The 25,544-nt window shown below is 41.6% G+C and overlaps 1 protein-coding gene across 2 annotated transcripts in view; it reads left to right on the forward strand.

Annotated features, from left to right (window-relative positions):
- Positions 1–23,937, forward strand: part of tspan15 (tetraspanin 15) — a 202,937-nt gene extending 179,000 nt beyond the window's left edge. For both annotated transcript variants that reach the window (XM_043712236.1, XM_043712237.1), the window contains one exon: positions 22,366–23,937. In XM_043712236.1, coding sequence (XP_043568171.1) covers positions 22,366–22,542 — 177 coding nt within the window. In that variant the 3' untranslated portion in view covers positions 22,543–23,937. The remainder of the gene's footprint in view (positions 1–22,365) is intronic.
- Positions 23,938–25,544: the final 1,607 nt, after the last annotated feature.

Consider the following 25,544-nt stretch of genomic DNA (forward strand, 5'->3'; position numbering starts at 1 on the left):
TTTTCAGGCATGACCTTCTCTTGATGTAACCATGCTGACTTTACCCTGTTTTATCATACACTTCCAAATATTCAGAAATCTCATCCTTCACAGTGGGTTTCAGTGGGTTACCCGTGACTGAGGTTGGGCTAATTGGACTGTAATTTTCCATCTTTTGTCTTACTCCCCTTTTAAACAGGGGTGTCGTGTTAGTGATTTTCCAGTCTTCTGGACCCTTCCTGATTCTAGCAATTCCTGAAAGATTACCACTGCCACCTTGACTATCAGCTGTACTGAGGGAGGATATTCCTGGAAATACATCCAAGGAAGTTATTTGTGTGGAACTGAGAAATAAGAAAGGGATGATCACCTTATTGGGATTGTATTATAGACCCCCTAATAGTCAGAGGGAAATTGAGAAACAAACTTGTAAGGAGATCTCAGCTATCTGTAAGAATAATTGGGTGGTTCTGGTAGGGGATTTTAATTTTCCAAACATAGACTGGGTCTGCTATAGTGTTAAGGGTTTAGATGGAGAGGAATTTAAGTGTATACAAAAAAATGTTTTGATTCAATATGTGGATGTACCTACTAGAAAAGGTGCAAAACTTGACGTACTCTTGGGAAATAAGGTAGGGCAGGTGACTGAGGTGTCATTAGGGGAGCACTTTGGGGCCAGTGACCATAATTCTATTACATTTAAAATAGTGATGGAAAAGGATAGACCAGATCTAAAAGTTGAAGTTCTAAATTGGAGAAAGGCTCATTTTGACGGTATTAGGCAAGAACTTTCAAAAGCTGGTTCGGGGCAGATGTTCGCAAGTAAAGGGATGGCTGGAAAATGGGAAGCCTTCAGAAATGAGATAATGAGAATCCAGAGAAAGTATATTCCTGTTAGGGTGAAAGGACAGGCTGGTAGATATAGGGAATGCTGAATGACTAAAGAAATTGAGGGTTTGGTTCAGAAAAAGAAGGAAGCATATGTCAGGTATAGACAGGAGAGATCGAGTGAATCCTTAGAAGAGTATAAAGGCACTAGGAGTATACATAAGAGGGAAATCAGAAGGGCAAAAAGGGGACATGAGAGACCTTTGGCAAATAGAATTAAGGAGAATCCAAAGGGTTTTTACAAATACATTAAGGTCAAAAAGGTAACTAGGGAGGAAAAGAACAGCAAGGCGGCCTTTGTGTGGAGCCGCAGAAAATGGGGGAGATACTAAACGAATATTTTGTATCAGTATTTACTGTGGAAAAGGATATGGAAGATATAGAATGCAGGGAAATAGATGGTGACATCCTGAAAAATGTCCAGATTACAGAGAAGGAACTGCTGGATGTCTTGAAACGCATAAAGGTGGATAAATCCCCAGGACCTGATCAGGTGTACCCGAGAACTCTGTGGGAAGCTAGAGAAGTGATTACTGGGCCTCTTGCTGAGATATGTGTATCATCGATAGTCACAGGTGAAGTGCCAGAAGACTGGAGGTTGGCTAACATGGTGCCACTGTTTAAGAAAGGTGGTAAGGACAAGCCAGGATAGACCAGTGAGCCTGACGTCGGTGGTGGGCAAGTTGTTGGAGGGAATCCTGATGGACAGGATTTACATGTATTTGGAAAGGCATGGACTGATTAGGGATAGTCAACATGGCTTTATGCATGGGAAATCATGTCTCACATGAGTTTTTTGAAGAAGTAACAAAAAGGATTGATGAGGGCAGAGCGATAGATGTGATCTATATGGACTTCAGTAAGGCATTCGTCAAGGTTCCCCATGGGAGACTCGTTAGCAAGGATAGATCCCACGGAATACAGGGAGAATGAGCCATTGGGATACAGAACTGGCTCTAAAGTCGAAGACAGAGGGTGGTGGTGGATGGTTGTTTTTCAAACTGGAGGCCTATGACCAGTGGAGTGCCACAAGGATCGTAATTTATATCAATGATTTGGATGTGAGCGTAAGAGGTATAGTTAGTAAGTTTGCAGATGACACCAAAATTGGAGTTGTAGTGGACAGCGAAGAAGGTTATCTCAGATTACAACAGGATCTTGACCACATGGGCCAATGGGCTGAGAAGTGGCAAATGGAGTTTAATTCCGATAAATGCGAGGTGCTGCGTTATGAGAAAGCAAATCTTAGCAGGACTTATACACTTAATGGTAAGGTCCTCGCGAGTGTTGCTGAACAAGGAGACTCTGGAGTGCAGGTTCATAGCTCCTTGAAAGTGGAATCGCAGGTAGATAGGATAATGAAGAAGGCGTTTGGTATGCTTTACTTTATTGGTCAGAGTATTGAGTACAGGAGTTGGGAGGTCATGCTGCTGCTGTACAGGACATTGGTTAGGCCACTGTTGGAATATTGCGTGCAATTCTGTTCTCCTTCCTATTGGAAAGATGTTGTGAAACTTGAAAGAGTTGAGAAAAGTTTTACAAGATTGTTGCCAGGGTTAGAGGAGTTAAGCTCCAAGGAGAGGCTGAACAGGCTGGGGCTGTTTTCCCTGGAGTGTCAGGGATGACCTTATAGAGGTTTACAAAATTATGAGGGGCATGGATAGGATAAATAGACAAAGTCTTTTCCCTGGGGTCAGGCAGTCCAGAACTAGAGGGCATAGATTTAGGGTGAGAATGGAAAGATATAAAAGAGACCTAAGGGGCAACTTTTTCTCACACAGGGTGGTACATGTATGGAATGAGCTGCCAGAGGAAGTGGTGGAGGCTGGTACAATTGCAACATTTGAGAGGCATTTGAATGGGTATATGAATAGGAAGGGTTTTGAGGGATTTCGGCCAGATGCTGGCTGGTGGGACTCTGGGTTGGGATATCTGGTCGGCATGGATGGGTTGGATCAAACTGTCAGTTTCTATGCTGTACATCTCTATGACTCTATCTCTTCAGCTATGTCCCTTAGAACTGTGGGGAGTAGTCCATGTGGTCCAAGTAATTTATCCAAGTTCAGGCTATTCAGTTTTTCTAGCACCTTCTTGGTGATGGCCACCACACTCAGATCTGCTGCCTCACTTTCTTGAATTTAAGTCGGGGGTGTGGTGTAAATACACTCCAATTACAAGGATGAGTGCAGTTCCAGAACACATAAGAAGCTTGGCAGCATTCAGGACACCGCAAACCCCTTGATTGCTACCACAGCAAATTCACTCGCTCCAAATATATAGTAACAGCAGTGTCTACCAACTATTATGAGGGGCAAGAGCCTAGGTATTATCACTAGATTGATCTAGAGACTAATATTCTGGAGACCCAGTTTGAATACCATCACGGCTAGTGGTGAAATTTGAATTCAATACAAATGTGGTATTGAGGGTCTGATGATGACCATGAAACTGTCGCCAAAAGTTGGTTAAAAAAAAGCCATCTGGTTCACTAATGTCGCATAGGGAAGGCAACTGTCATCTTTACCTAGTCTGACCCACATGTGACTCCAAACTCACTAGCAATGTGGCTAACTCTTAACTGACTTCTGAACAGTTAGGAATAGGACATAGTAGGAGTAATGGTTACTAAGTTTGCAGATGACACAAAATTGGAAGCGTAGTGGACAGCAAAGAAGGAATCTCAGAGTACAATAGGACCTTGAGCAAGTGGGCCAAAGAGTCATAGATGAAGTTTAATTTAGATAAATGTGCTGTGTTGCATTTTGGAAGGACAAATCAGGGCAGGATTTATACACTTAATGGTAAAGTGCTGGGGTGTGTTGCTGAACAAAGAGTCCTTGGTGTGCATGTTCATAGTCCTTTGAAAGTGGAATCACAGGTGAACAGGATAGTGAAAAAAGCATTTGGTATACTTGCCTTTATTGGTCAATGCTTTGCGTATAGAAGTTGAGAGATCATGCTGCAGCTGTACAGGAAATTGGTGAGGCCACTTTTGGAATACTGCATCCAATTCTGGTTTCCCTGCTATAGGAAGGATGTTGTGAAACTTGAAATAGTTCAGAAAAGATTTACAAGGATGTTGCCAGGATTGAAGGAGTTGAACTTTAGGGAGAAGCTGAGTAAGCTTGGGCTATTTTCCCTGGAGCATCAGAGACTGAGGGGTGACCATGTAGAGATTTATAAGATCATGAGGGACATGAATAGGATAAACAGACAAGGTCTTTTCCGCAGGGTGTTGGAGTCCAAAACTAGAGAACATAGGTTTAATGTGGGAGGGGAAAGATTTAAAAGCTTTACGGGGCAACATCTCCACGCAGAGGGTGGTGCATGTATGGAATTAGCTGCCAGAGGAACTGGTGGTCACTGGTACAATAACCGCATTTAAACTGTATCTAGATAGGTGTATGTTTAGGAAGGGTTTAGAGATATATGGGCCAAATGTTGGCAAATGGGTTTAGATTAATTTAGGATATCTGGCCAGCATGCTGTACAACTCTGACTGTAAATGCTAGCCTAGTCAGCATCACCCATATTCTATGAATGAATAAAAAAAAGGCTTCAATAAACTGTCTTTTATCAGTACTCAAATTCTGATTTATCAAATGACTAATGATTACATGGGTCACTGTTCGGCTTGCATTAATCCAAGATTATATTGAATTCAAATTTCACATTTGTCAAGATGGAATTTTATCATGTACTCCAAATGTTAGCCTGGCCCTAATTTTATGTAATATTTCACCTCTGCTTCCCCTGCTACACAGACACACACACACACACCCGCCCTCTGCAGCCTGTCACCTGTTGCTATTGGGGAGGATTTAAACTATTGTGGCAGTGGGATGAGAAACAAATTAGGAGGTTAGTGGGGAGGTAGTAACTAAAGTCTGTGAGGAACTAGATAATGCAATCAACGTGACTACTGGGAAGAATAGGCAGGGAGCAGATGATGAATGCAAAGGGACAGGTGGTCTGAGGTACATTTGTTTTAGCGTGAAAAGTGTAGTCGGTAAGGCAGATGAACTTATGGTTTGGATTAGTACCTGGGAGTCTGGTGTTATTGCTATTACTGACACCTGGTTGAAAGAAGGGCAGGATTGGCAACTAAATATCTCAGGATATAGATGCTTCATGCAGTAAAAGATGGGGAGCAGTTGTATTACTGATCAGAGAGGATATCACAGCTGTACTGAAGCAAGACACTATGGAGGACTCGAGCAGTGAGGCAATATTGGCAGAGCTCAGAAATAGGAAGGGTGTGTAACAATGTTGAGGCTGTACTACAGGTCTCCCAACAGTGAGCATGAGATAAAGGTACAGATATGTAGACAGGTTATGGAAAGATGTAGGAGCAACAAGGTGGTGGTGATAGGCGATTTCAATTTTCCCAACATTGACTGGGATTCACTTGGTGTTAGACGTTCAGATGGAGCAGAATTTGTAAGGAATATCCAGGAGGGTTTTCTAGAGCAGTATGTAAATAGTCCAACTCAGGAAGGGGCCTGGTGTTGGTGAATGAGCCTGACCAGGTAGTTGAAGTTTCAGTAGGAGATTACTTTGAGAATAGTGATCACAATTCCGCAAGTTTTAGAATACTCATGGACGAAGACAAGAGTGTCCTAAAGGAAGAGTGCTAAATTGGAGGAAGGCCAACTACAGCAAAATTCAGCAGGAGCTGGGGAATGTGGAATGGGAGCAGCTGTTTGAAGGTAAATCCATGTTTGATATGCGGGAGGATTTTAAAGAGAAGTTAATTAGAGTGCAGGGCAGACATGTTCCTGTGAAATGAGGGATAGAAATGGCAAGATTATGGAACCATGGATGACACGTGAAATTGTGAGGTTAGCTAAGAGGAAAACTGAAGCATACATAAGGTCTAGGCGAATGAAAACAGATGAAGCTTTAGAAGAATACAACGAAAGTGGAACCAATCTGAAACAAGGAATTAAGAGGGCTAAAAGTGGTCATGAAATATCTTTAGCAAACAGCGTTAAGTTATATTTTATTCAAATATAAGGAGCAAGAGGGTGACTAGAGAAAGAGTTGGCTCATTCAAGGACAGCGGAGGGAAGTCAGAAAATGGGTGAGATTCTTATTGAGTATTTTGCGTCGGTATTGACCAGGGAGAGGGACATGATGGATATTGAGGTTAAGGACAGATGTTTGAATACTTCAAGTCAGCATAAGGAGGGACAACATGTTAGGTAATCTAACAAGCATTAAGGTGGACATTAAGGTCCCCAGGTCCGGATGGGATCTATCCCAGGTTACTTAGAGAAGCAAGAGAGGAAATAGCTGGAGCCTTAACAAATATTTTTGCAGCATCCTTGAACACAGCTGATGTCCTGGAGAATTGCTAATGTCCCCTTGTTTAAGCAGGGTAGCAACGATAATCCAGGTAATTATAGACCAGTGAGCCTGACGACAGTGGTAGGAAAGCTGCTGGAGAAGATACCGAGGGATAGTATGTATTCCCATTTGGAAGAAAATGGGTTTGTCAGTGACCGGCAACATGGTTTTATGCAGGGAAGGTCATGTCTTACCAACTTAATAGAATTCTTTGAGGAAGTGACAAAGTTGATTGATGAGGGAAGGGCTGTAGATGTCATATACATGTCCTTCAGTAAGTTATTTGATTAGGTTCCCAATGGTGGGCTGATAGAGAAAGTGAAGTTGCATGGGGTCCAGAGTGTACTAGCTAGATGGTTAGAGAATTGGCTGGGCAACAGGAGACAGCAAATAATAGTGGAAGGGTGTTTCTCAAAATGGAGAACTGTGACCAGTGGTGTTGGGATCGATGTTGGGACCACTGCTATTTGTAATATACACAAATGATCTGGAGGAAGGATAGGTGGTCTGATTAGCAAGTTTGCAGAAACACTAAGATTGATGGACTAGCAGATAGTGAAGAGGACTGTCAGAGAATGCAGCAGAATATAGATAGACTGAAGAGTTGGGCAGAAAAATGGCAGATGGAGGTGATGCATTTTGGAAGGTCCAAGTCAAGAGTGCACTACACGGTAAATGGAAAAGTCCTGGGGAAAATTGACATGTACAGAGAGATCTGGGTGTTCAGGTCCATCGTGCTCTGAAGATGGCAATGTAGGTTGATAGTGGTCGAGAAGGCATACAGCATGCTTTACTTCATCGGACAGGGTATTGAGTACAAGAGTTGGCAGGTCATGTTACAGTTGTATAAGACTTTTGTTCAGCCACATTTGAAATACCACATACAGTTCAGGTCACATTACCAAAAGAATGTGGATGTTTTGGAGCGAGTGCAGAGAAGGTTCACCAGGATGTTGCCTGGAATGGAAGGCTCTAAGTATGAAGAGAGGTTGAGTAAATTAGGATTATTTTCATTAGAAAGACGGAGGTTGAGGGGGGACCTGACTGATGCGTACAAAATCATGAGAGACGTAGACAGGGTGGAGAGCAGGAAGCGTTTTCCCCAAGTGGGGGCTCAATTACTAGGGGTCACGAGATCAAGGGGAGAGGGGAAAAGTTTAAGGGAGATATTTGTGCAAAGTTCTTTACGCAAAGGGCGGTCGGTACCTGGAACGTGTTGCCAGCAGAGGTGGTAGAGCCAGGCATAATAGCATCATTCAAGATGTGTCTAGACAGGTACATGAATGGGCAGGGAGCAGAAGGATATAGATCCTTGGAAAATAGGCTACAGGTTTAGATAGAGGATCTGGATCGACGCAGGCTTGGAGAGCCAAAGGGCCTGTTCCTGTGCTGTAATTTTCTTTATTCTATCTACTCACCTAATAATGTTTCAGCTCATACACTCTCTGGTCTTGTTGTCTTCCAATATCTCATTCAGACTCCTTCTGTGTAAAACATCCGAACAACACGTTTCTGATTACACTGAAATTCCTAACTTAACAAATTTCCAGAGTTAAATAGTCTGGATGTACTCAATCAAGCCCTCATGCTACTTACTTCATTAAAATGAGGGCACTGTTTCTTAACAAACACAGTTTTGATTTTGAACCGAGACAGGGGAGACAGATGGTTTGCTAAGTAACGTTTGTTTATGAGAATTGCTACTGATCTCAGCAATTTAATATACATATAATATGTAATATACTCAAATTCTCCTTCAGTTTGAATGATTGCATTACTTCTGCTTTACAAGTGCAGACTGTATATCAAGACATGCACAGGACAGCCTTATTCTTGAATTAAATTTTTATATAATGTTTGCCAAGGCAAACTCAATAATAAAAGCATCACAAGTCAACATTCAAATGTTTTTGTTGTACATTTTTGAAAACTGTTGAGACTGAAGCAGCAGTAAAATGAGTATGTGACAGTAAAGCAGAAGCAGCAGTAAAATGAGTATGTGACAGTGAACTATTGGATTGTACTGTGGTAGTGATAAATAAGCATGATTTTTCACAGTCAAAATTACGCACTACTCCTGATGTGAGGTCTCATCTGGAAAGCTAGCTGGAGACCGAACCAGGTTGTATGTTTCCTGTAGAGCCTCTGTTTCTGCCTTTAAATCTTTGCTGTAAAGTTAATAGTTATTGATCTCAACCATGCTGTAAAGGGACACTAGGGAGGGTGGAGGCCTGAGTAATGTCTTTAGTCTCTTTCTGCTGGACTTCTTTAATTTGACTCCGTGTGTCTGTGTCCCATCTGAAAGAGGGCAGGTACAGCAGTATAGAGGCTAGGTTACTGTTAAAGTAATTCAGAACATTAGATGAATGACCCAGGGAAATTGTAAAGACTGTGCATCTTTTTATTGTTCTGTACTTTTGACCATGGACTGAAATGAACATTTTAAAAATCAAGGATTGGTTGGGGATTGCCACATGTTTTAACAGCAAGAAACAATTTTAAACATTGAACACACAGCTGCTGATTCCAGCACTTGTTGAAATCTAGTTTCAGATAAGATGTAGCTGATGGATTGTGTACAAATTATTGCACAGTTGTGTATGTATACATTACCACAAATTACCTTTAATTCAGCTACTTAAGAAATATAACAATCAAATACTGAAACAATTATTTAATATTTATTCCAAATAGCAACCAAAATAAGGAAGCAAGTTAAACCTCACAACCCAACTTAGCTGTTAGCAGATTAATGGTGGAATTTAGCTACGATTCCAAGCAACAGCATCTGTCTCTGAATGTCCAGGTGTGATCCTTATGCATTGTTGTCCTCTGGAGTTCTGCTATTAAAGATTATTTTAGTATTTTCTGTCCTTTATGTGTGACATTATTGATGATCCTTTAGATTCTTCCATTCAGACTATTGACTACTACTCTAGAGTTATCAAGTCTATAGCTTTGCCGCCTTATCAGAAATTGCTTCCCCGTTATTTGTTACATTTGGCATTGACTGTTTGTTTGAAGACAAAACTTTCCTGCAATAAAGTCCTTAATTTCCTTTGCAAGGCAATCATTTGTCCTTCTGGCATAAGATAGCCAGTTATCAAATAGATGAGTAAAACAGTTTTGTTTATGTAGCTTTGACTCCTCCTTTTCCAAGACATGGCAAATTTCTTTCAGTTCCTGTATAACAGTTTGTCCTTGTCCCTTCACAGTTTATTCCAGACAGAGTTGTTGCTGATTCTTTCAATCCATGAACAGTTAAAGTTCTGCAGTTTACAGTATCACATTTGGTTGGCAACAAGTAGCTAATTGGTCCGCCATCTAGTGACCAGTTATCAATTGAAAAGACCTTTTGCCTGCCAACAACTATGTAGTTGACAAGCAGGAGGCTGGAAGAACACAGCAAACCAGGCAGCATCAGGAAGTGGAGAAGTCAACATTTCAGGTGTAACCCTTCTGCTGTTCCTCTCCCATCAGATATGTGGTTCTCAAGTAGCTAAACAGCTTATGGCTGTGAACAAGATAGTGAGAAGCCAACAGACCCTCACCAGCTCAGGAGCTCTCACTGTTGTCTGCAGAAAAGCCACTTTAAAGCTTGAATAAAGCAAATTATTTGTTCCCAATTGCTGTAAGCTGTGGCTTTTAATTAATAAGTCAGCGACCTTGTTATAAGTGTGAACCAGCTACTTAGTGCCTCTAGCAAACCAGTGAAAATAGCTGGAAGAGGAAGCAGTAATCTGATCAGCACAAGAAGCATCTCAGCAAATCCTGTGAACAGAGATCACTGTACTGCTTTCCCAGTTTTCTCTCTGTCTATAACACCCTTGCTATTTTTTCCCCTGTCTGTGTGTAGGGGTGGAGGGGGTAGTTTATAAGGGGATTAAAATTGTAAGCAGTAGAGTTATGTACTGACAGTTCATAATGTTTACTTTTAGCTAGAATCCAGTAACTTTATCTAAATAGAGATTCTTGTTAAGTACAGAAACCTGGTCCTTGCTTTCTGTCAATCTTAGACTAAAAGACAAAATTGAGGAATACCACATGCTTATTGAAATCTTCAACTTTTGTGATGACTCCAGGAATAACAGGGCTTGACTTCCAGCACCTACCCCAAAAACTTAACATGTTATTGAGGTATTCAAATCCAATCAATTAAATAAATCTGGAATAAAAAGCAGGTATAAGATTGGTGATCATGAAGCTGGATGGCCATAAAGAAATCCATCTGGTTCAGTAGCATCCTTTATGGAAAAAGTTTGCTGTCCTTAGCTAGTCTTCCATACAGTTTCATTCCTCTCCCCTCAGTTACTCCTATACTCCCACTCCCTTCTCCCTTAGATACTCCCACTCCCTTCTCCCTTAGATACTCCTTTACTTACACTCGCTCCCCTCAGATACTCCTTCACTGCTATTCCTCTCCCATCAGATACTCATAAATTTCTCTTGCCCTCTCCTCAGATACTCAAAGAACAGAGAAAATTACAGCACAGGAACCGGCCCATGGGCCCTCCAAGCCTGCACTGATCCAGATCCTCTTTCTAAATCTGTCACCTATTTTCTAAGGGTCTGTATCCCTTTGCTCCCTGCCCATTCAGGTATACATCTTAAATAACGCTATTGTGCCCGCCTCTACCACCTCAGCTAGCAACGTGTTCCAGGCACCCACCACCCTCTGCGTAAAGAACTTTCCACGCATATCCTCCCCTAAACTTTTCCCCTCTCACCTTGAACTCGTGACCTCTAGTAATTGAGTCCCCAACTCTAGGGGAAAAAAACTTCTTGCTATCCATCTTATTTATACCTTTCATAATTTTGTAGATCTCAATCAAGTACCCCCTCAACCTTCATCTTTCTAATGAAAATAATCCTAATCTACTCAACCTCTCTTCATAGCTAGTGCCCTCCACATCAGGCAACATCCTAGCGAACCTCCTCTGCACTCTCTCCAAAGCATCTACATCCTTTTGGTAATGTGGTGACCAGAACTGTATGCAGTATTCTAAATGTGGCCGAACCAAAGTCTTATACACCTATAACATGACCCGCCAACTCTTGTACTCGATACCCCATCTGATGAAGGAAATTATGCCCTATGACTTCTTGACCACTATATCGACCTGCGTTGCCACCTTCAGAGAACAATTGGCCTGAAAACCCAGATCTCTCTATACATCAGTTTTTCCTAGGACTGTATAGTTTGCTCTTGAATTGAATCTTCCAAAATGCAGCACCTCGTATTTGCCCGGATTGAACTCCACCTGCCATTTCTCTGTCCAACTCTCCAATCTATCTGTATTCTTTAACAGTCCCCTTCCCTAACTGCTACTCCACCAATCTTACTGTCATCTGCAAATTTGCTAATCAGACCACCTATACCTTCCTCCAGGTGTTTTATGTATATCACAAACAATAGTGGTCCCAGCACGGATCCCTATGGAAACCATTTTAAGAAACTTCCTTTCACTTCTATTCTCTGTCTCCTGCTGCCCAGCCAGTTCTTTATTCATCTCGCTAGTACACGCTGGATCGCTTGCAACTTCACCTTCTCCATCAGTCTACCATGGGGAACCTTATCAAACGCCTTATGAAGTCCATGTATATGACATCTACAGCCCTTCCCTCATCGATTAGCTTTGTCACTTCCTCAAAGAATTCTATTACGTTGGTAAGACATTACCTTCCCTGCACAAAACCATGTTGCCTATCACTGACAAGCCCATTTTCTTCCAAATGGGAATAGATTCTACCCCTCAGTATCTTCTCCAGCAGCTTTCCTACCACTGACGTCAGGCCCACTGGTCTGTAATTACCTGGATTATCCTTGCAACCCTTCTTTAAACAAGGTGACAACATTAGCAAATCTCCAGTCCTTCAGGACCTCAGCTGTGTTCAAGGATGCTGCGAAGATATCTGTTAAGACCCCAGCTATTTCCTCTCTTGCTTCCCTCAGTAACCTAAGATAGAACCCATCCGGATCTGGGGACTTGTCCTAGAGTAATAAAATCTATCCCTGACCTCAACATCCGTCATGATCCTCTCCTCGGTGAAAACCGATGCAAAGTACTCATTAAGAATCTCACCCATTTTCTCTCACTCTCCATTGTCATGTTAGTTTAAACCCTCCCCAACAGCATTAGCAAAAGCACCCCTAAGGACATTTGTTCCTGTCTGGCCCAGACGCAGACTGTCCAATTTGTAATAGTAACACCTCTCCCAGAACCGGTCCCAATGTCCCAAAAATCTGACCCCCTCCCTCATGCACCATCTCAAGTCATGCAATCACCTTGCCTATTCTTTCATTTCTACTCTGACTAGCATGTGACCCTGGAAGCAATCCTGTGATTACTACCTTTGAGGTCTTACTTTTTAACTTGGCTACTAATTCCCTAAATTTTCCTTGTAGGACCTCATCCCATTTTTTTAACTGACATCATTGGTGCCTATATGCACCACGACAATTGGCTGTTCATCCTCTCCCTTCGGAATGTCCTGCAGCCAATCTGAGACATCACTGGCCAATGGGAGGCAACGTACCATTTAGGAGTCTCATTTTCGACCATAAAACTGCCTATCTACTCCCCTTACAATTGATTCCCTAAGACTATTGCCCTTCCACTCTCTTTCCTGCCCTTCTGTGTAGCAGAACCAGCCACAGTGCTATGAACCTATTTACTGCTGCCTTCCTCTGGTGAGCCATCTCCCCCAACACTATCCAAATCGGTATACCTGTTTTGGAGGGAAATGACTGCAGGGGACACCTCCACTGCCTCCCTGCTCTTTCTCTGCCTATTGGTCTCCTATTCACTTACTCCCTCAGCAATCTTAATCTGCTCCTACATTTCCATTCCCCTCACCTCAGATACTCTTATACTAGATTCCCCTCTGTTCAAATCCTCCTACACTCCCATTCCCCATTCCTCAGATAATCTTACACTTGCGATATCCACCCTTCATGCTGTGCACTCCCATTCCCCTCTCATCAATTGCTCCTACATTTCCCATTCCCCTCACCTCAGATAGTCATACACTCCCATTCCTTTCTCCTTAGAGACTCCTGTATTCAGGTATTCTTGAACATCCAAACACCACCACCACCACCACCACCCCCTCCCCCAAATAAGTACCCTAACATTCTAACCTCAGATATGCCTGCATTCCTAATGCTGTTTCAACACCCTTCCTTCAGAAATCTTTACCCTCCCTTTTTTTTTTTAACTTATTCATTTGTGGGATATGGGTGTCACTGGCTGGCCAGCATTTATTGCTTGTCCCGAGATGCCCTTGAGAAAGTGGTGGTGAGCTGCCTTCTTGAACCACTGCAGTCCATCTGCTGTGGGTTGACCCACAATAACATTAGGGAGGGAATTCCTGGATCTTAGCCCAGCTACAATGAAGGAAAGGTGATAGATTTCCATGTCAGGATGGTGTGTGGCTTGGAGGGGAACGTGGAAGTGATAGTATTCCCATACATCTTCTGCCCTTGTCATCCTAGATGGAAGTGGTCCTTGGTTTGGAAGGTGCTGTCTCAAGATCTTTGATGAATTTCTGCAGTGCATCTTGTAGATAGTCTGCACTGCTGCTACTGAGTGTCGATTTGTAGAGGGTGTGGATGCTTGTTGGTGTAGTGCCAATCAAGTGTGTTGCTTTATCCTGGATGGTGTCAAGCTTCTTGAGTGTTGTGGCTGCATTCATCCAGGCATTGGGGAGTATTCCGTCACGCTCCTTACTTGTGCCTTGTAGATGGTGGACAGGCTTTGGGGAGTTAGGAAGAGAGTTAATCGCAGCAGGAGTCCGAGCTTCTTACCAACTTTTGTAGACACAATGTCAGGGTGAGTTATGTGTTTATGTGGTGAGTCCAGTTGAGTTTCTGGTCAGTGATAACCCCAGGATGTTGACACTAGGGATTCAGTAATGGTAACATCGAGTGTCGAGGGACAGTGTTTAGGTTGCATCGTATTGGTGGTAGTCATAGCATGGCATTTGTGCGGCACAAACGTTACTTGCCACTTAACCCAGCCTGGATATATTGTCCAGATCTTGTTGCATTTGAACATGGGCTGCTTCAGTATCTGAGGAGTCGCAAATGATGCTGAACATTGTGTGATCATCAGCGGACATCCCACCTTCTGACCATATGATAGAGGGAAGGTCATTGATGAAGCAGCTGAAAATGGGCCTAGAACACTACCCTGACGAAGTCCTGGAGCTGAGGTGACTGACCTCCAACAACCACAACCATCTTCCTATGTGTCAGGTATGACTCCAACCACTGGAGAGTTTGCCCTCTGAAACCCATTGTTTCCAGTTTTGCTAGGGCTCCTTGATGCCATGCTCAATCCAATGCAGCCTTGATGTCGCTCTTACCTCACCGCTGCAGACCCACTCTAGCAGCTATATCCTTTAGGACCTGATCTGATCAGCAATAATACTGTAAAAGCATTCTTGTGGTAGACATTGAAGTCCCTCGCCCAGAGTATATTTTGTGACCTTGCCGTTCTCGGTGCTTCCTCCAAGTGTTGTTCAGCATGGAGGCGTACTCATTCACCAGCATCCGTTCCTGCTCTCAGTCAGTTATTCCTGTACTGCAATTCTCATTACTCTCCCCAGATATTTCTACTCTTTTATTCCCTTCCTCTATCTCCCTCCACGTACCCTGACATTGTTCTCCCAGGCCAGTGCCCTTTCCAGACTAGCAACGAAAGAAAGAATAAGATGACGGCCGACTGGTTGCCATTTTATATTTCTTTCTAAGGTTTTGCATCTGATACTTGTTTCAGATGATTTCATGGGATGTGGATGTTGCTGGCAAAGTCAGCATTTGTTACCTATTCCTAATTGCCTTTACCCATTTCAGAAGGCATTATTCTGGGCTGGTGTCACATTACCAGAACAAGTAAGGGTGGTTGATTTCCTTCACTAAAGGATGTTAATGAACCGGAAGGTATTCATGGCGATGATTTTATGGTGACCTTTACTGAGACTAGTTTTTAATTCAGATTTATTCATTGACCATGAATGGTGGGAATTAAACCCATATTCCCAGAATATTAGCCGGGTCCTCTTGATCACTAGACCAGTGATATTACCCATATGTTACTATCTCCCCAAACAAAAAGAAACTAAATTTTTGAATCTGCACCTATAATAATGTGCTTATGTTTCATGGTACAACCACAATGTGTTATCATCTCCAAATTAGGAAGCAAATACATTTATTCATTGGGTAACCATTAAATTTGAACATTCACTGAAGACAGTCATTGCCAACAAGCAATGATGCGTTCTTAGTGTCTGATTATTACTAACAACAGGGAACAGCTCAGTTTTTAATTTTACATTTGTATGCACAAAGATGGTGCAATGTGTTCAGCATTTGTACGCTAAATGCCTTGTGTGCTTATTAATAGTGTGAGATGGTGCCGACACAGGGCAACTCTGAGCTCTATACAACAGATCTTATTCTGTCATTTCTTACAACCATTCCACACTTCTAAACCTCAATTCTGAGTCTGTAAAAATTACTATGTCCTTGAATGTTATGATCTGCCAGTACTGTATGCAAAACAAAACTTTTAACTGAGTTAGGTATAATTGCACCTGCCACATAGTGTGTTTAACTCTTAAAACTATCAAAGAAACTGCGAGTCAACTCTTAATATTAATAAACGATAATTTACACTTTCAATGCTGACCTGCAGTGCTTTTCCAGCACCACTCTGATATGTATTCAATCATGGGGCAACCAATCAGTGACACCTTGCTCCAATCCAAATCAATATGGGAAAAACTTAACAGACACTGGCCAAATGTGGATCAGTTGAGGAAAGGCAGCATGGATATGTTGAGGGCAAATCACGTTTTAGATAATTTGCTTCAGTTTTTTTGATGAAGGAACCAGTAGGTAAGGATAATATGGTTGATGTATATGTGAACTTGTCAGCAAAGTTAGTGCTCATGGAATAAAAGGGACAATAGCAACATGGATACAAAATGGACTGAATGTCAGCAAACAGTAGTGGTGAACATTTATATTTCAGATGGAGGAAAGTTTATTGCAAAGCACCCCAGGAGTTGATGTCAGGACATTTAGTCTTCTTGATACCTATTAATGATCTAGGCATGGGTGTCCACAGCCGATTAACAGAATAATTTATATGTTGCCAAGTGTGTGTTCCCTAAGGGTCAGTATTAGAGCATAGAACAGTACAGCACAGCACAGGCCCTTCGGCCCACGATGTTGTGCCGAGCATTTATCTTAATCTAAGATCAACCTAACCTAAACACCCCTCAATTTACTGCTGTCCATGTGCTTGTCCAGCAGTCGCTTAAATATCCCTAATGTGTCTGACTCTACTACCTCTGCTGGCAATGCATTCACATACCCATTACTCTCTGCGTGAGGAACCTACCTCTGACATCTCCCCAAACCTTCCTCCAATTACCTTAAAATTATGACTTTTCGTGACAGCCATTTCTGCCCTGGGGAAAAGTCTCTGGCTATTTATTACATCTATGCCTCTCATTACACCTCTATCAGGTCACCTCTCTTCCTCCTCCTCTCCAATGTGAAAAGCACTAACTCACTCAAGCTCTTCAAAGTTTGTGAGAAGATTTGTAACTCGGATGCTCGTTGTTGTGGTTCTGTTCGCCGAGCTGGGAATTTGTGTTGCAGACATTTTGTCCCCTGTCTAGGTGTTATGAGTCCTAGTGGTCGCAGTAGTCTGGCTGTCAGTTCGGAAATACTCTTGATTTATGGTAGTGTGGCTAGGCCTTTGGGTTGCGGCATGTCCTCGTTCCGTTGTCACTAGGACTCATAACAGCACACAAACCAACAGCCACAGTCAGACAACAACTCACCAGAACGAAGTACCCGATACCCAGCATGAGCAAAACCAATATAGTGTACAAAATCCCATGCAAGGACTGCACAAAACACTACATAGGACAAACAGGAAGACAGCTAACGATCTGCATCCATGAACACCAACTAGCCATGAAACGACACGACCAGCTATCCTTAGCCACACACGCAGATGACAAGCAACATAAATTCGACTGGGACAACGCTACTATTATAGGACAAGCCAAACAGAGAACAGCCAGGGAATTCCTAGAGGCATGGCACTCATCCACAGATTCAATCAATAAGCACATCGACCTGGACCCAATATACCGACCACTGCAACGGACAGCTGAAACTGACAACCGGAAGCGGCAGATTCAAACCACTATAAATGCCGGAGGAAAGATCACAGAAGCGCTTCACAGGAAGCTCCCAAGCACTGAGGATGTCACCTAGACAGGGGACGAAACGTCTGCAACACAAATTCCCAGCTCGGCGAACAGAATCACTCAAGCTCTCTTCATAAGACAAGCCCTCCAATCCTGGTAAATCACCGCTGCACCCTCTCTAAAGCATCTATATCTTTCCTATGATGAGGTGACTAGATTTGAGCACAATATTCCAAATGTTGTCTAACCAGGGTCTTATAGAACTGCAGCAAAACCTCTTGGCTCTTAAACTCAATCCCCCTATTAATGAAAGCCAAAGCACCATACACCACCCTCATAACACTATCACCTTGAGTGGCAACTTTGAGGGATCCATGCAAAAGGACCCCAAGATCCCACTGTTCCTCCAAACTTCCAAGAATCCTGTCTTTAACCCTATATTCAGCATTCAAATTCAACCTTCCAAAATGAATCACGTTGCATTTATCCAGATTGAACTCCATCTGCCACTTCTCAGCCCAGCTCTGCATCCTGTCAATGTCATGTTGTAGCCTGCAATAGTACCTACAATCCCACTGACCTTTGTCAATGACACAAACTTACTAACTCATCCTTTCACTTCTTCATCCGCATCATTTATAAAAACTACCAAGAGCAGAGGCCCAAGAACAGATCCCTGTGGGGCACCATTGGTCACCGACCTCCAGGCAGAATATTTATCATTCACTACCACTCACTTCATCTTTTGACCAGCCAATTCTGTATCCAGAAAGCCAAATTTCCCTATATCCCATACCTCCTAGCTTTCTGAATGAGCCTACCATAGGGAACCTTATCAAATGCCTTATTGAAATCCATATACACCACATCCACTACTCAACCTTCATCAACTTGTCTCATCACGTCCTCAAAGAACTCAATAAGGCTTGTGAGGTACCTTTACCTGCCCCTCACAAAGCAATGCTGACTATCTTTAATCAAACTATATTTTTCCAAATAGTCATAAATCCTATCTCTCAGAACCCTTTCCAGTACCTTGCTTACCACAGATATAAGACTGACTGGTCTGTAATTCCCAGGGATTTCTCTATTTGCTTTCTTGAACAGAGGAGCAACATTCATCTCCCTCCAATCATCTAGTACTACTCCCGTAAATCAATGCCAGAGGCAGCAATCTCATTCCTCGCTTCCCGTAGTATCTGGTACGGCCCTGGGGACTTATCTATCTTGATGCTTCCCAGAATTTCCAGAATTAGGACCATCCCTCTTTTAATAATCTAGACCTGAGTGTAAAGGACATGAATTCAAACATTGTAGAAGACCCAAAGTTGAAAAAGTAGAGGTCGGGGGTCAGTAGCTCAGTTGGCTAGATGGCTGGTTTGTGATGCAGAGTGACGCTAACGGCATGGATTCAGTACCCACAGATTACTATGAAAGACTCTCCTTCCTGACCTCTTCCTCTTCCCCATGTGGTGACCCTCATGTTAAACTACTACCAGTCATTTCTGTCTTATAACCCAATGGTGCAGTTAGACTATGGCAACTTTACCTTTACCTAGAAACAGGTATCAGGAAATAAATTGTTGAAATGGGTGAACTCACAACAGATGCAAGTTAATGCAGGGAGGTAAGCAGGATGAAGAATGATTTGGAGATGCCGGTGTTGGACTGGGGTGTACAAAGTTAAAAATCACACAACACCAGATTATAGTCCAACAGGTTTAATTGAAAGCACACTAGCTTTCGGAGCATTGCTCCTTCATCACTACTAATAATTTATCATCTTTCCTGTCTTGCATCCTAACACAAAACTTACCTTCTGTTTATTTCTCAATCCTCCCACCTTCACTTGCTTAAAACCTATTGTATTTATAGCTACTTGTGATTACTAGAAAGGTCGTTGACTTAAAATGTCAACTCTATTTCTCTCTCCAGAAATGCTGCTAGACTGAAGTATTTCTGGCATTTTCTGTTTTATTTATTTTGATGCTTTGTCTTTCCCAAGCTTGGATGCTTTATTCCTCAATGTTGCTTCGTCCTCGTGTCCCTCTCCCTGCCAAGTTAATTTAAGTCTTCCACAACAGTTCGAGTTAACTTTCCAAGAAAACAATTGATCCCAGCCATATTGAGATGCAGTGTATCCATCTTGACTAGTCCTTCTTGCCTCGCAAGTCCCTAGGAATCTGCACCATTTCTGTGATCAAGTGTTGACATGCTTTGACTTAATTCTCACATACCAATAGAGTACTTTAGAGGTGACGATCTTTGAGAACATGCTGTTTAATCTTAACTCCAAAAACTCTGAATGCAGTTATCTACTTCCTTATATAGACTGGTTTGATTCCTGTATGGCTTTTCTGTAGCAGTTTGGGACAACTTGCTAGACCGTTTCATTCACTTGTAAAGAGTCAACCATTTTATTGTGGGTTTGGCTGTGGGAGGAAATGATTTTGATTTAGAGGCATTTATACTTAATTCCTTAGGAGCATGGTCAGGAGAAAATATCATGGCCAATGAGAAAATAAATGCATTTAACAAATATTTTGTGTCTGTTTTCATAGCAGAAGACAATATATGTATATCAGAAATAGAGGGTAAAGTAAGGGTTCCTCAATAGAGAGAAAATATTGAAGAAACTCAGATTAAAATCCAACAACTCCCCTGATAGTCTAACAATAGGGTGCTGCAAGAGATAGCTGCAAACATAGTACTCTCCATGGTTTTCCAAAGCATTATTGGATTGCCTGACAATCTCTAATACAGTAGTCCCCCAGTACCCGCAGAGGATACATTCCAAGACCTACCATGGATGCCCAAAACAATGGATTGGAGTGAACCCATTCACTTAAATGGGAAATGTACCTTCCCAGCAGCCTCCTGGTCCCTGGTTCTGGAACGTTCCCTTTTATATGTTCGGGCCGTGGTAAACCGCAGGTAACTGAAACTGTGGTAACTGGACCCGCAAATGCAGGGTCGCCCTGTATTTAAAGCAGAAGTAAAAAGAGAGCATGTTGAAAGAATATAATGATTCTCTTGGCAGCAATTGGAGAAAGGTAATGTATCATACCTGGTAAAGTTAGATATACCAAAGACATATGCCACTTAACCAACTTTTTATGCTTTCAGAGGCTGACAGACTTACTGTGTATTTTACCAGATTCCGAACATTTCTACCCATATTAATAGTCATTGTGTGGTTTCTCTATTGCCTCAGACACAGATAGGGAAATCTCTGACCATATCCATCACCACTCTCAATTCCTGTCCTCCTTCAAAATTCCCCTTCCCTCTAGAAGTCATTTACTGGTGTGCTTTCACTCAACTGACTATTCTTTGACCTTCCATTGACCATGTTAACTCTGCAACTAATGAAAGTGAGAACTAAAAGTGCTGGAAAAACTCAGAAGAGCTGGCAGCATCTGTAGAGAGAGAAATAAAGTTGCCATTTCAAGTCCAATTACTATTCTTAAAATAGTAAATTACTATAAAACTGAAGAGGGCTGGAAATTTATGCTGTGACAAAAATGGAAGAGCAATAAATGGAGCAAACTTTTGCTGTTTTCCTTGGAACACCAACCCATTTTTGTATCCTTTTATGTTAGGAGAGCAGTTTTGAATGTTTCTAGTACATAACTAGTTTTCACATCTACTCCAGGATCCTGTACAAATGAAAACAATATATTCCAATTTCTCTCCTCAACATAGCATCATCTTAAACCCATATCTCTTCTATCCTCAACTCCAGCAAAGAGTGTGCACCAAGATCATGGATTCTGTCACCAAGTTAAGATTTATCTATTCACCTACCTCTGATGATGGCATCCCTTTACACACCTATCAACCCAAACCTCTCCCAAAATTTTCCCCTTTCTTGCCCTGAATTCTGTATTAAGACACAACTGTTAAAACTTCTTTGACAGTCTTTCCTCCTTTATATTCCCCTTAAGACCTAATTTTTTGATCAAACCTTTAGTCATCTTTCCTTGTGTCAGTTTTTACCCTAATTGCTGTCCTTTGGAGTGCTAGGCAATATCTTTGTGTTAAGAATCAAACCTTTGTTACGGTGCAGAACGAAGCCCATTTGGCCCCATTGTGCCTGAACCTACTCTTCAAGGAAGCATCATTACCTAGTGCCAATCTCCTGCATTATTCCATATCCTTGCACACTATATTTCTACGCTAATAATCATCCAGTGCCCTCTTGAATACCTTAATTGAACCTACCCCGCACATTTTCAGGCGCATTTTCACATTTCCATACCCTAACTACTCTCAGAATTTATTTCATCATTCTTCTTTTGCACATCACTTTAAATCGGTGCCCTCTCACTCTTCTTCCTTTTATGAGCAGGAACAGCTTCTTATCTCTCCAGCTTGCTCAAAGAAAGTAGTGGATATGGGTACAGTTACAACATTTAAAAGACATTTGGATAGATCCTTTAATAGGTTTGGAGCTTTAATATGGTTCAGGAGCAGGCAGGTAGAACTAATTTAGTTTGGGATAATGTTCAGCTTGGACTGGTTGAACCGAAGGGTCTGTTTCCATGACAAAAACAACTGAACAGAATATTGGACAGATTTGCTCAAACGTGTGGATTCCCCAGTCCAAACTTCTTTATTATGTTGAAAGTACTGTATTACAAATTGAGACAAGAATTGGAATGAATTAATTTTTCTGCTTTATGATCATGGATGAATTGCAGATGTAACCACTCCTTCAGTTGGACTCGCCTCGTCCAAATTTGTTATTGTGGTTATCTTTCTAAATCTCCTTCAATAACTCAGTTTCCTGAGGTAGTACTCTTCTAATAGACTGTTGAAACCAATATAAATTAGAGTTTAGTGCTGCAGTTTTATAGTGCAATTTTGAAAATTTATTGCTTTACATTGCTTTCATTGTTCTCTGTCTTTCAGTTTTTTGGCGTTTTAATAACTTGGCTGTATATCAGCCGGCTGGAAGATATCATCTATGAATATGATGCCATGGATATTGGCCTGATGAGTGGACCGTCTTATGGAAACTATGAAAGTGCAAGCACATCAGGGGCAGGATGCTGTTGGTGTTTACCCACTCTCGATGCTGTTGTGTGAAATTTGTTGTATGGGATAATTACATTGAGTTACCGGTGTCTCAGGAAGCAGTACAATTTGTAATACAATCCAGGGATTCTGATGATGTTAAAAGATTGAGAGTTTATATTGCAGCAGTTTAAGAAGACAATCTAAGTCCACCAAAAAAAATATTTTGGCACTGAAAGTAAACAGAGCACAGTTTTGGGTGGAGATCAGAGTTAAGAATCTATATCCAAATTGAAATCCAGCTTTTAAACTTTCAGATTCTGGAAGACCTGGGTTGTATTACCAATATTTTCTGTACTCTCCCTTCATTTCGTATTACAGTACTTATAACACTCTCAAATTCCCATTTTTTCCATTTAATGTACAAGAAGCACTATATCTTTCTACACTTTTTAAAGGTGCTGTCATTTTGATTTCAGGGCAAATATGTTTTGTTTTGTGATAATGCAACCTTGTATTTTGCTACCTCTCTGTCCTGTTACTTCTCCTTTGCAATAATATAACTATTCTCAAGGTGCAACAGGTACTCCATCCATGTATTTCAGCATCATAACCCTGAACAACATAAGTAGCGCCTCGACATACGAACAACCCCGTTCACGAGCAAATCGGTTTACGAACAAGATTGTACGTAAAAGTTTGCTTCAATGTACGTACGAAATTCAAGGTACGAACGCAAAAAGCCTGTGTGCAAACACATGGTTTCATTGTTCTACTTTGCTACACGCTTGTTGAACGCAAAAGCTCTCGGATCCCGCGTGATCTCATTCAGTTCGTCTTTAGCGCGTGCACTGTGAACAGCGTTCATTGCTACGTCCAAGCATTCTTATGCTATCCAAACAATGGGAAAAATTGATTCAGTTCGCAAACTTTTCGGTTCGTGAACCGGGTCCCGGAACGGATTAAGTTCATAAGTCGAGGCGCTACTGTATTACAAATTGAGACAAGAATTGGAATGAATTACTTTTTGTGCATTATGATCATGGATGAATTGCAGATGTAACCACTCCTTCAGTTGGACTCGCCTCGTCCAAATGTTTTGTACAAACATGGACTTGTGTACTTCATCCTACACCAATCTGCGTTCCATCAAGGTGAATGTTCAGGATTTTAGGCTGACAGGCAACTTGCTGCTTTTTAATATTTTTTGTAAATTTGATTGCAATGTGTATCTAATTGTTAAAAGGATAGACAGAGAGCAATTTTACCAACATGACTGATTGCAAGGAATTTTGCCTCTTGGGAAGTACACATCAGAAAATCCCAGGTATGACATTTTTTTCCCTTCTCATATATTACAACTGGTGGGGGAACTCCTTGTAGGTTTATCAGAGGCAAACGCGGAGAATTCTGGAGAAACTCAGTACCTCTGGCAGTATCTGAGGAGAGAGAAACAATTAAAGTTTCAAGTCTGGTATGACTCTTCTTCAGAAACAGACTCAGAACATTTAATTCTGTTTCTCTCTCCTCAGACACTGCCAGATCTGCTGAGTTTCTTCACCATTTACTGTGTTGTTTGATTTCCAGCACTTGTGGTATTTTTCCTTTATTCAAAAGTTTGTTAAAAGTTTCATGTGATTTCAAGTTTTCATGTTTTTTGCAAGATTCATTTTCATGCAGCTAATTGAACAGGAGGAGCTCCAGTACCACAGATGCAACTTTTCAACCAGTTCAATTCACTCACATTATAAGGATTTTGGACCCAACAACGCTCCAGTAATAGTACGAAAGACATGTGTTCCTGAACGAACTTGTTGCATCCCCAGCCAAGCTGTTCCAGTACAGCTGTAACACTGGTATCCACCCAAACCATGTAGAAAATTGCCGAGGTATATCTTGTACTCAAAAAGTAGAACCAAATTACCACTCGATCCATCTATTCTTGGATATCAGCAAAGTGATAGAAGGGGCCATCAATTGTGTTTCCGAGATGAGCATTCTTGTGGTTGTTGAAGGTCAGTCATCTCAGCTCTTGGACATCATTATAGAAATTCTTCAAGGTAGTGTTGTAGACAAAGCCATCTTCAGCTACTTCATTGCTGACCTTCCTTCATTATAATGTCCAGAGTGGGGCTGTTCATCATTGATTGCACAATTAGCACAAATCTTGACGATTCAGATACTAAAAAAGTGTCTATCCATTTGCAAAAACACCTGGACAGCATTTTGGCTCAGGCTGGTAATGAGCAATTTGCATTCATGATAGACAATGCTGAATTCCAACAGGAGAGAATCAGACTACCTGCCCTTGACATTCAGTGGCATTACATTACTGAATCCCCCACTATCAACATCCTGGAGTTTTTTGTTGACCAGAAACTGAACTGGAATAGCTATATAAATATTGTTGCAGCAAGAGTAGGTCAGAGGCTGAAATTCTACAGTGAGTAACTCATCTCCTGTCTCCCCAAACCATGTCCGTCATCGGCAAAGCATAAGTCAGAAGTATGATGTAATACTCATCTGACCTAAGTAAGTGCAAAACCAACAACAGTCAATAATCTCAAGACTATCCAGGTCAAACTAGTCTATTTGATTGGCAGCGTGTCCACATTCTCACACTCCAACACCGGCGCATACACTACAGTGACATCGAAGAACAGGGTAGTAGATAACATGAAATACCACCACCTACGTTTCCCCTCCAAGCTGCAACCCTCTTGACTTTGAACCATATTGCTGTTCCTTCACCATTACTAGGTCAAAGTCCCGGAAATCCCTTCTTATTAGCACTTTGGGCATACCAAAGACCACATGGACTACAGTGGTTCAAGAAGACAGCTCACCACCACCATCTCATGGGCAATAAATGCTGGTCTAGTTGTTGATGCCCATATCCTGTGAAAGGATTGAGTAACTGAAATGTTACATAGTATAGAACGTTTTCCTGAGATCTGTGATTTGGATTTTATTATAATTAAATTTTGAAGATTTATAGATTTCTTAAAATTAAATTCCACAGACTGAACATAATAATGGAAAGATTAAATTCAATAATATTTTACACTCAAGAA

Source organism: Chiloscyllium plagiosum, chromosome 22, assembly GCF_004010195.1.
Source record: "Chiloscyllium plagiosum isolate BGI_BamShark_2017 chromosome 22, ASM401019v2, whole genome shotgun sequence".
Lineage (NCBI taxonomy): Eukaryota > Metazoa > Chordata > Chondrichthyes > Orectolobiformes > Hemiscylliidae > Chiloscyllium > Chiloscyllium plagiosum.